This window comes from Xiphophorus hellerii, chromosome 18, assembly GCF_003331165.1.
Source record: "Xiphophorus hellerii strain 12219 chromosome 18, Xiphophorus_hellerii-4.1, whole genome shotgun sequence".
Lineage (NCBI taxonomy): Eukaryota > Metazoa > Chordata > Actinopteri > Cyprinodontiformes > Poeciliidae > Xiphophorus > Xiphophorus hellerii.
Window position 1 is genome coordinate 30,214,233 of NC_045689.1, and position 12,360 is coordinate 30,226,592.

General features: G+C 40.2%; 1 protein-coding gene across 2 annotated transcripts; it reads left to right on the forward strand.

Moving 5' to 3' along the window:
- The first annotated feature begins 1,547 nt into the window (after nucleotides 1-1,547).
- On the forward strand, nucleotides 1,548-4,788 carry LOC116708322 (diablo homolog, mitochondrial-like). 2 transcript variants are annotated; one of them, XM_032546218.1, is made up of 6 exons: nucleotides 1,548-1,667; nucleotides 1,936-2,053; nucleotides 2,128-2,250; nucleotides 3,504-3,614; nucleotides 3,718-3,814; nucleotides 4,019-4,788. In XM_032546218.1, the coding sequence occupies exons 1-6, from the start codon at nucleotides 1,552-1,554 to the stop codon at nucleotides 4,213-4,215; spliced, it is 762 nt and encodes a 253-aa protein (XP_032402109.1). In that variant the 5' UTR covers nucleotides 1,548-1,551; the 3' UTR covers nucleotides 4,216-4,788. The 2 variants fall into 2 exon arrangements, with proteins under 2 accessions (XP_032402109.1, XP_032402110.1); XM_032546219.1 differs by having other exon boundaries at nucleotides 1,605-1,667; nucleotides 1,960-2,053.
- The last annotated feature ends 7,572 nt before the right edge of the window (nucleotides 4,789-12,360 follow it).

The window sequence follows — 12,360 nt, forward strand, 5'->3', positions numbered from 1 at the left end:
ACACAAAAAAACTCAAAACCTCACAATCTTGTGATAAAACTGACATCAAATTTTTTTTTTAGCCGAAGCATGTGCAGGTTTCAGACAGCAACTTCTTTAAAATACCTTTAAAAGTTTCTGTTGATTCAAAGGTGCTCAGCTTCAGTACTTTTTTTGGAGTTTGTTCTGGTCTTTTGCTGCTGTGTAATGGAAAGGTAATCCTCCATATTTGGATTTTAATTTGAGAACAGTGAGCATAATGTTTATGTTCTGATTATTATACGAATTTCACATTTCAAAGTGTTTGTTTTGCTTTCCTAGTTCTTTTAAAACATTTTGATGAGGGGATAGAAATGTGTTAACGATTATAAAGTTTTATGTATTGTCCTTAAACTGTTTTATATTAATCGTAGCCTTTGAACACTTTGTAAACATTTTACACTAAGAATAGTTAGCTGCTCCATTGTGGAACAAAATAAGCATATTTGCATATATTAGCATATTTTTATACAAAAAAAACATTAGGTCTAGAGATATGCATATTTTGTTCATTTGCATCTTTATTTTCTCTGATGTTTATTATTCCTTCTTAATGGGGTGCCAAAATGAAGCCAAATTTCTTGTTTCTTTGTCAATAAAGTTGATTCTGATATAAGTTTTTTTGTTTGTTTGAAGCAGCAAAAAAAGAACAAAGAACAATGAAATGAAAAATCAATGGTTTGTTGAGTTTATGCACAGAGCTGAAAATTATTTAATCTGCATCTGAAGCGGTTTTAGGCCCAGTTATGAAGAAATTGATCATATTTGTTTATATATATATATACTGTATGAATTTAGCTCATCTAATGTTAACTGTGTGTGTTTCATTTGAACCTTTTAAAACCTTGCCGTGACCCGATGACTTTATCAATAATATTTAAAACATCAATGAAAGAAGAGACATGATTTTATTGTGGCATGATGCCAGTTTACCACACACAGAATTAATGATCTCAGAGAGACAGAATAAATGATTTGAAGGTTTTATCAATCTGCTCCAGTTAACAAGAAGAGTTGGGTGTGTTTTGTTTTTTGGTTTTTTTTATATTCCTTTATTTAACCAGGTAAACCCCGTTGAGATCTAGATCTCATTGTCAAGACGGACCTGGGGTTTGACAGAAGGCATTTACTGACATAATGTCTGCTCACCACCAGGCTCAGAGAAACTGAACCTGGGGTTGAGGGGATGTTAATCAGTCACCACAAGGGGGCAGAAGTGTTGAATCTGTCTGATAAGAGAGGCGAGGAGTGGAACTTGCAGGCCAGTTCCACACATGTATAAAGCAAAGGATGAAGGAAAATGCTTATAAATTTCAGTTTTTATGATCTTTGAGTAACTGAACGTTAACTAGAAGGATAGATCGAGAATGGTTTTCTTGTCCTATTCTGTCTTTTGACAGAAAATAATAAAAATGTTAAAAGCTTAAATTTTTGTTCCATTTATTTATTTATTTATTTATTTATTTAATGAGAGGGTTCTGTTACAATTAAGAACCACGGGATGGCGACAATGCACCACCCAACGCTGTAAAAATGATCAGGAAGAAGACGGGGCGGAACCTTTCTTCTGCAGTACAGCAGAACAGTTTATTGTGGCGGACCAGCATGGCCGCGCTCTGGAGGAGATCCCTGTATCTCAGTTTCCTCAGGTCGGTCGCGTTTAACCTTTAGATATAGTGACACAATCATTAGCTTGTTATTTAATATATGGCACTTGCTTTGATTTAATTATTTTTTGACTTCTTTATGGAAATATGAGCGAGTAAACAGCTGTTGTTTGATTGCCCCAATTCTCAGATTTGTTTTGAGATTGTCAGTAGAGCAGCGCCAGCCAAAAAGGAAGTTAAATCAGTGTTTTCCCCTAGCTGTTTACTAGTTTATTTATCTGTATATGACTCAAATTTTTGTTCTGTTCAGAATTTCCTTTCGGTACCTGTCCAGGATAAAACCTGCTGTCCGGAAATCCCCCAGATGGACAAGTGTCCTGGCTTCTCTCGCCGTCGGCGGAAGTCTGTGTGCTGTACCTTTTAAACAGGCGAGTCCGACAGCCGAAAATGTGCATATTTGGAAGTTTCAGCTGCTGTAAACTCATTGAACCCCCTGCTGCAGGTTGAAAACCTCTCTCACGACTCCCTGGTGAGACGAGCAGCCTCTCTGGTGACAGACAGTTCAAGCACTTTTCTCTCTCAGGCCACTCTGGCTCTGACTGATGCCCTCACAGAGTACGCAAAGGTATGGCTTCGTGTTGTGACTCCCATTTCTCCTAACTGTTGGCACTGATTGATACTTTACATGTGCTGCTGAAGTTCTTAATGGGCCATAACCAAAAGTTCAACTGGAGGTATGTGGTCTTTTTTCCCCCCTCTCTACAATACACACTTCTGCTTTATTGCAACACAAAAAGAATAACTGGAATGGGAATTTTCTTTCAAATCTTATGACATCTTTCAATGTCATACAATGTCTTTTTACAAGTACATCCACTGATAATAATAAATTGTTTGAGATTTTTAAAACATTATCTTAGCAGCGCGATGTAAAAGTTGCACCAAATATCGTTGTGGCTTCCCTTTTATCTTTGTGGCAAGTCAAAGTCCCTGTCGTTCCTTAAGAACAAAAATATGTATTGTGTTCAGTGAATTATTTTAGGTTATTCAACCAACAGATTGGTGTAAAGCGCTATTCTACCAATTCAGCTTTCCAGTGCTTTAAGAACTTCTGATCATTCACAGAACTTCTTTAGAAATATGGACTGTGGACGCTGGCAGCGGCGTTGGGGACATCGGCGCTGCGGCTACATGTTTAGCATTAAGATGCTATTTTAGTCTTCAATCTCTTCGCTGACAGGCTAACTCAAGCTTAGCACAATTTGAAAACAATAGACTTTTCCAGCGTCCCATCAGATCTTTTTTTTTTTCTGTTTAGAAGCAAAACTGAACACTGTCGGCCAAGAGAAGCGGCTCATCGTCCGTGCCGCTGTTTGCAGTGTTCGCTTGTGCGCCAGATGTACTGGCGTACCAGAAACACAATACAAAGGTTCCGACTCAGGACTTTAGTATATATAAAAAATGAAAATGCGATAAATTGCGCCGACGTTTTTGATGCGTTCAAATCCATGTAATTAGATTATTGAAATTAACGTGTTGAATTTTTGGCCCGACAAAAATAAAAAAACAGGTCAAATGACAGATAAAATTACCAAAAAAAATTGCATATGTACATAAATAAGTAAAATCACAAAGCTTTGATTTATTATATTTTGTAATTAAACCAAATAGCTCATCTATGTTATCTACACCAATAATGCTTCTCTTGCTTGTAATAACGCATTAAGAGCGCAGTCTACACCAACTAACAACTTACAAGGTGTCCAAAGAAATCCCTTCATGTTTCAGAAAGTCCTCCAGGTTTTAAGTGTGTCTCTATAAATGTGTCTTTGCTTTTGAGTGTAAACAGTGAAAACCTTCCCCTTTGCCTCCACACAGGCTGTGCACACGCTCATCGCCCTGCAAAGGCAATATTTAGCTTCCCTGGGGAAACTGAGTCCAGCAGAAGAAGATACGATCTGGCAGGTGATCATTAGCCAGCGTGCAGCGGTCAGTCTCTGTGTTTCTTTTTATTGTTTTTGGTCCATCCCAACTAAAAACCTTATATCAAAGCAGGCGGTTGCAAATTTCCTCTTGCATCTTTTCGTGGCAGGTTGCGCACAGACAAGACGAACAGGAGCGCTTCGAACTGACCTGGGTCACCGCCGTCAGGCTGTGCGAGGCGGCGGCCGAGGCTGCGTACATATCAGGTGTGCGACTCGGAAGTGTTTTCGCCCGTTCCGTTTCGTCCTCCGTCGCTCCGGACGGCGGACGGATCGTTTTGCCGTCACTCTGTGGGTGAACACGACGGATGAGACGGACCCGGCTAACGACCCGCTTTTCAAGTCTGAACTCGATGCGTTTGACGTCTGTTTGAGCGTTTTGTACTTGTGTGTGTGTGTGTGTGTTCTCAGGAGCCGAGAACGCGTCCATCACGGTCAGGACAAACCTTCAGCTGGCCCAGTCCCATGTAGAGGAGGCCCAGAAAGTCTCACGGGACGCAGAAAAGAAGCTGGCAGAGACAAAAGTCATGGAGGTCGAGAGGATGACGCAACACCAGGGGAGTAACGAGGAAGAGGAGACACCCGAGGCCTACCTGAGAGAGGACTGAAACACACAATCATCAGATCATTTTACCGAATCTGTACCGACTTCTGCTTCTTCTTTTTTTCTGTCGCGTGAGATGATGAAAGTTAATTGTTTGTACCGAAATTAAAAGAAAGCATGAAAATATTGTTTCCTTTTCTTTTTAGAATTCATTCAATTTAGACCATAAAACCATTTAGAATTGTTTCATGCAGAGTCTTACCAATCATTTCCGTTTAACTTCTTGTGAAAATATCTGGGTACACTTGACATGAGACAAAACCGATTTACAAGTTTTATCTTGCAAATTACAAACTCCTTTAAGACGAGCTTGTATTAAATCAATATTTCCTTAATATCAATGGAACAAAAAAAACAGTCTCATTTGCAGAGTACGCCACTTACAATAAGACAATATTTTTGCAGCGTAATCCAAAGTGTTGTGTTAAACGTTTGTTTTTTTATGTGATTGATTTGATAACTGATCAGATTGCAAACTGCATTAATAAACTCTGGTCTCTTTTAGGTTGATGTGCCAACAGGCTTCTGTGTTAATATATGGTCTGGGTTATTTTAATACACTTAAGATGCAACTAAAGTTATGTTTTGCCTTTTCTTTAAACGGATTATTCAAAGACGAATTCTGTTTATTTCTTAGACTTATGGCCTTTCTATATTTCTAGCAGCTATTTAATTACTTTTCTAACAAACTTCTATCAGATTTAGACTAGTGGTGTAACTAGAAAGGTCATCTTTCCTCTTAAATAGTGCTGTTCCATAACTCATTCTAGTAACTATGTTACCTTCAGTTGTTAAAATGTTATATGCAGCTCTAGAAAAACCCAAGAGCCCACTGGACTGAACCCCATTGAAAACCTCCTGGTTATTCCACCACATATTGATTTCTGAACTCTGAGTCCAAACATTAGTTTTGTTGTTTCTAAGTGAATATGAACTTAACCATTTTCTATAAATAAATACCACATTTTTGCTCAGAACTTTGGAGACATGTTGTCAGTAGTTGGTGGAATAAAACAACAATGTTCATTTTACTCAAAAATACACCTATAAAAAGTCAAATCAGAGAAACTGATCATTTTAAGTGTCCTCTTCATTTTTTCCCCCAGCGCTCTTTACCGAACACGTCTTCCAAAGAAGTTTCACTCGGCTTTCTGACGCCTCGAAATTGAGTCTCTGTCTCTTTAAGAAGCGCCTGCTCTTTCCTACACTCCAGCTTCAGCACCCCGATACAACGCTTCTCCTTTTTGCCGTTTACAGCCGTTCTGAGGAACCTTCCCATGGTTTTATGACGCACATCAGAAGGCTCCAGCCAGCAGGATGATGCAGCGTATCGAAGCGAACCCAAATCTATACAGAATGTTTCTGACATCTGGTTGGATCGATGCCATAAAGAGTTAAAGTAACATCAGTGTGTTCTCTCTAGTCTGGCCAGTGTTTGTAATTAGTTTGCATTAAATGTTAGGATGATTTTTTATTCATCCGTGTCACTCGGTTCCTAACGCTTCTCACATTTGGAATAACTTCTTTTTTTAAAAATTTTTTTATTGAAAACAAATGAGATCTGTTATTGGCAAAGACCCCCCCCCCCCCCTCCTCTGGTCATTCTGGGTGCATACCCAGTTCAGTCATGTTATCACTCCACTGGTTGTGCAACAGCCTCCATGTCAGGCTTCATTTTTCTACATTCACTTCTGTGAATAAGAAACCGCGACCAGTACAGTTGAATCCAAACGTTTTGGTCACTGTTTATGCATAATGTCCTAAACACGGAATCAAACAGAACAGTTTTTATCTAATCGACAATTAAAATATATATATATATATATATATATATATATATATATATATATATATATATATATATATATATATATATATATATTATTATTATTATTATTATTATTATCTTAATCGCTTAGTTTTTGTTTTTTTTAAAAATCAGAAACCATTTACAACTTTTTTTGGCACTCAGCAGGCTGAGCGCTGGACGCCACGCCCTTTGGCAAGAATCGCAGCTTGTAAAGTGTTTTTGTTGGAGCCGAGGGTTTTTCAGCTCTTGCTTCAGAAGGTTTTTGAAAACTGTTCTGCCACAAAAGTCGTCGGGTTCTGTGGGACAAGCTGCTGCGTGTCCAGGTGCTTCTTTTTGTCTTTAACGACGCTTGGGCCGATAAGAGCTCCACTGCAGTCAACCGCTGCAGTTTACGGTTCCATGTTGAGCCATTTGTTGGAGTTCAGATTTTAGGTGTCAGGATTTCCCTAAGTTTCAGATTATTATGAGTTGAATAAGGTCGAAATCTCTTTCAGTCAAATGTGTTTTTCTGTCTCATCAACCTAACCCGGGTCCCTTCTGAACTTTGCTTTGGTTCTTTCAAAAAAAAAAAAAAAACGCGAACCTACTTTTCTAAACTCTGCTGATATGTTCTGTTTATTGGCGCTAAGTACTGAAAGCAATGAAGTGACAGTTGTGAAGAAACCAAAATATGCGTCAGCTGACGGCTCCAAATAATGTCACAGAACTGGGATCTGCTCTAAACAGATTGTGAAAGTCTTAAACTCGTTCCTATTCATTTGTGCAAATACGCAAGCAGGTTTATTTGCTCTTCCGCGTTCGCATGGTGAAATGTTTTTTGACCAATCCTGCAGAAATGCGCGCATGTCGCTGTTTTCCTCTGAAGACATTTTTTTTTTTTTTTCAAAACACGGCTCACCTGCGTGTCATCCCCGCCTTTCTGTTTCACTCAGCAACGTCGCCTTCGCCGCAAATTGCCCGTGTCCTGACCGTCTGCGTGGCTTTTACGTCCTTTCTCCCTGTCGTCGCTTCATCTGCAGCAGCCCGTCTTTCCACACGACGACATGACGACACGCAGCAGGAAACATGCAGCCCTTCATCTGGGCAGCGTGAGCGACTGGACGTGTTTTTTTTGGCCTTTGCTTTAATAGAAGTCGCTTGACCACCGGAGGAGAACGTTCCCGTTGCAGAAACCGGCATTTTCTGCAAATGACGGCGGCTGGTCGGCCTGGAAAATCACTTACATACAATATGCACGATGTTTCCTCCAGAGGTCAAAGAGTGGAAAAGATGTGTTTGAAATGGAAGCTTGATTTGACATGTTTTTTAAATGATGCCATTTCCGGTTCCAGGAGAAGGGAAATGATAGATGGTAGTGGCAGTATCATGCTGTGGGGATGATGGGTATATTCACATTCACATGCGCTGTGAATCCAACCTGAAAAGATTCACTGCGGCTCTTCTGCAAAATCGACCTTTTTTTTTTTTTGACATTCGTGTCATGTTGTAATATTATTCCGTCATCAAAAGCATAACTGGACTGTTGCTTTGACTCATTCAAACATGTTGGAAAACTAATTTGATTTAATTTGAAACGCTCAAAGTCAAGGCTAACCGCTAATAGCAAAACAAATATACAGACCCATTTTGTAGGTTAGAATATTTTTGAAAAGCTAATTTGTTTTAGGGACTTTATTGCTAAGTAAAACTCATTATTGAGATTAATGATGATTGATGCATGAAAGCCTTTGTTTCTGTTGATTATGGTTATTTCCCATATATAGGTGGATTACATCAGATCAGGTTTCATTTGGTTTCTCTGATCATTTCTCTAACTTTAAACTCCTAAGTTTTAAAGTTTAGTTTAAATTTAAACTAAGCGTTTAAACCACCCCCCCCCCCCCCCCCAAAAAAAAATGTAAAATTACACAGAGATAAACCACAGCCCTCTGTAACGTTTGGCAGAACCCGACAACCTAAATAAAGGCCAAGTCCTATGTGTACTTCTTTTTTATTTATTTATTTTTTATTTTAGAAATCCATATAAAGACGGTTGTGTTTGGAAGACCAGGATCAGGTGGTTCTTGTAACAAAAACTATAAAAACCAGCCGTTTAGTTCAAAGCCGTTAGAACGGCCCAGCCCAAATCCAAATGAGGATCTGAGAGAAAATCTCCTCAGACATTTTGAAAAACATGAATTAGGAATAATCTCTTACTTTAGATATACAAAATTCTTACATTGCATTCATCTATATGAAAAAAGTTAAATGACTACGAATGCTTTAGTTGCTCCTGCTCTTTAACTTAGTATTTGCTCCAGCAGATGGCGCTCTAAATGCATTCTTATTGCGCATTCTCCAACAGAGTTAACTGCAGCGTCACATTCTGTAACTTTTATATCTTTATTTGTTTTTCTAACCAGCCCTAACGCATCAGTGGTGTTTGTGGGTACAGAGTGAGCTGCTGATCAGTGAAAGTCAAACGCTGAACTGAGACCAGTGTTTGTTGTGTGACATGTTTGGCTCTGACCGTACAGCTTCATGCTAAGAGCTTCCTGTCACCAAACACTTGTGTCACCTTCAGTCCATCCTGAAAAAAAAAAAGTAAATAATAAACCGATAACATTTTAAAAATGTTATTTTAAAACGTCAGCCCCACTTATTATAAGCAACAGTTTTTTAGGTTTTTTTTTCCGTCAACACTGTGGATGTGCTCTGTAACAGGTATGCCGTTTTAATTTACTTCACACACCCTCTAAAGGTCAGTGTGTGCTGCGTTGGGTCATCTCGGTGCGAGCTCATTATGGGGAAGAGGCTTCTGAGCTGCAAAACAGGAGTGTGTGGCGTCAGCAGTTAGGTGACCTCTCTGTGCCGTAGACGGCCGTGCTTTGGCAGGAGACGGGACCGTGAGTGTGGCTACACGAGGGGTGTGTGTGTGCGGGTGTGTGTATGTGGGGTGGGAGTGGGAGTGGGGTGGAGGGTGGAGGTGTGCGACGACTGGCTCGCCAGTGCGAGTCGTGAGGAATGCTGTTGTTTAACAAAGGCTGTTTTCACAGGCCGTGAAAACCAAACGCCCCAGACGGGCCCGCGTTGTGTGTGGATGTGCAACCGCCAGTCACAGGGGAGTCGGTGCCTCGCCATGAAGGAGCGAGCTCTTCTTCTTTCTTTTTTTTTTTCTTATTTGCAGCACAAAACCCTCCAGTGAGGCAACCACAATTACAAAGGTTATGCATCATAAATGCTCCAAGTCTATTTCCTGCCACAGAGGAGGTTGAAGCATTTACCAATCATTATGCAGTTATGCGAGCGGCGCAAAAATAGGGCTTTTAGGTCATTAAGTGTTTGGTGACAGCAAAAAAAAAAAAAAAAAGGGGTGTAAATGCTCGGCTCGTGCCAGTGGCGCCACCAGAAAATAATTTCGGTAGTGGTGGCCACACCAGGCCAGTAAAACCTTTCAGGCAGTATAATGTAAAATCAGCTTATTTCAGCTTTATATCATGTTAGGACGTTATTCACTCATCAAAAACATACCTGGAGCGTTGGCTTGACTCTTTCATGTTTGAGAAATCCTTTGGTCTCCTTGGTAACCATTCACCTGGTCTGGACCTAGCACCGCCTTGGAGACAAAGCGCATTCTCAGAGCTGTAGCTTCCAAGCTTTCAAGCTTCCACCTCAGAGAGGAGCTCTCCCCTGCAAACCCTGACTCTGCTCCTTCAGACTAGCCAGCAGAAATGAGCAGTTCCTGGCGAAACTGCGAATCTGCTGAGCTCATTATATACGAGCTACTTCTCGGTGCAATGCTGTACAAGCTTTGATAAAGGGTTAATAGAGGAACCATGTTGTGATGACTTCCTGAAGGCGGCGTTTCAGAAAGAGCAGGAGTTTTTAAAGCGACAGACGGAGGCATTAGATTACAAAGTCAAATTTAAATTGTATTACATTTAGAGCATTTTTTTTAACAACTGAAGGTAACACGTTTACTCGATGTGCAATAAAATGGCAATATGTGCCTGTAAAACACATAATACTGCCCCTTTAATTGTATTAATCAATTTATTTATTGTGTATTTTTGTGTTTCCCAGGAAGCGCTATATAAATGCAATTCAATTCCATTCTATTCAATTCAATACAGTTCAGAAAACTGAATTTATCCCCAGAGGAGTAATTAAAGGAGGCAGGTAAAGCTCACATAAAAATAAATTCAAGACAAAATACATAAATAGAAAGAAATGGAATATTCATTAGCAAGATTCAAATGGGACATGAGGTAAGTAAGGCCTTTTGGCAACTAATATATGCGTGTCTATGTATGTGTAAGTGTAATGTATTATTAATATTATTATTATTAGGTTTTACATTTATGTCTTGATTAAAGAGGATGACTCTGTATGCCTTTCTATGATCTGAACATGGTTCTCTGGTCATTTTTGAAGAGGGGGCCATGGCCCCCCTTTGTCCTCCCATTGGGAGCGCCACTGGCTCATGCACACACCAACTCTCCCTGCTGCACAATCCAATGTGAAGTGGCTCAGGGGGAACAATTGATTATCAAAAGGGCAGCATTCTCACCTGGAAAGACTTGTAGCTCTTTGAGGATATAAATAAGTCACCGGAGGGAATAAAAGCAGGGCAACATATCATAGGTCACGCTTTTATTACACTAAAAAGAGGTTCCAGTGTCTCCTGACGGGGAGTCACGGTGTAAGACGAAGTTACAAAACAAAAAGGACGGTGACTGGATGCGAGGGAGCCACGCTGAGACGAGCATTTCTGCTTATCTTCACCGAATAAATATGATGTCCGCCTCCAACTGCTGAGGTTAGCAAGTTTAACACTTCAGGCCTCAGCGCGCGATAATAACACTGCTGCACACAGCACGGGATTCCTGAATGAGTAAAAGCTGTAATTATCTCAGGGGGGGGGGAAAGGAACAATGTGAGAATGCTTTATTGCCGCTTTGTTTTCGGGACAAACGAGACGAAGCCGTCGGGAGAAAACGTTTTAGCGACGCGACTGCTTTGTCCTTCACGAGATCCTCTCCTGGGCTTTACGGGAACGTTTTCCTGCTCGCGCTTCCTTATTTTCCCCACACTTCTATAAGAAAACGCCGGTTTTATTATAGTTGTTATTATAATTGCCTATTCCATGCAAAACGACGGTATGAAAGTGAACTCATGTACATTTTCGTAACCATGTCTCTTTGAACAGAAGCGCCTCATGTCTACCTTCTCTACAGGAACCGTTCCTGACCTCCGGGTGGCTTCGCGGAAGTGTGAAACGTTTCGCATTCTTTCCTAGTTACAAGCAGAAACGTGCTTTATTGGGGTTTTATGTGACAGACCAACACAAAGGAGTGCAGAGCTGTTGAGTGGAAGGAGCGGGGTACCTGCTTTTGACATTTTTAGAGTGTGGCGTGTATTTGTATTCGCCCGCCTTTGGTCTGACCTCCTGAAGAGGCCTTGCTGTAACCAACCATCATTTGACTCAGATGTGTTGGGACTCTGACTGAGGGAACTAAAATATGCCCACCGGCGTATTTTAGATGGTTCTGCACACCAAATTAGTGAGGCTGGACACAAGTGCGCCACACTTTCTAGATTTGTATATGTAAAACTTTTAAGAACACGCATCAACCCCCGCCCACATGCTTCAAATTTATGCACTTTTTTTTGGTGTTGATTTGCAGTAAAATACGTCAAAGTTTAGGGGTTTAAGTTGACAAAGGGGTGTGTCTGCTTTCGGAAGGCACTGCGTGTCTTAATATGTAATCTGTAAACATGCCTTGACACTGTGGAAGAGGAATCAGTAGCATAGGGTTGATACAACTCCCCTGGGATCTGCCAAAACCAGATGAAGATTCAGTGTCTTCTTGAGCAACTCAATGCAGCACTTCCTTCCTCCCCCCCCCTTTTTTTTTGCCAGTTGTTGCTGCAAGAGCAATAATCATCAGTAAAAAGTAAATGGTAGTTTGAACAATGAGAGGTTTTACAACAGTTTTTACTTAATTTTAACTTGCGGCTTGCATCTGAGAATGCATGTGAAAAACTGGATTTCCTGCCTCTGGTACTAGAAATCTTACCGCCTCTTATTTATGTCACTGGATATTGATTTATTGATGAAGACCGTACATATAGTCAGTAAATTAGAACTTTTATTTACTTGCTTACCAAGCAAAAAACCTTTTTTGTTTTAAGTAGGCTATAAAGTCAGCGCACATCTTTGAGAGAGTTTCAATTCTTATTGTATCAGTGGGAGGACGTTTGATTTGTCTGATATTTGATGTTTGATTTGAGATGGTGCCGTTCTCAAGAGTTGTGATATTTCTTATTTGTAATTTTAGATATAAATTAGTCATAAAT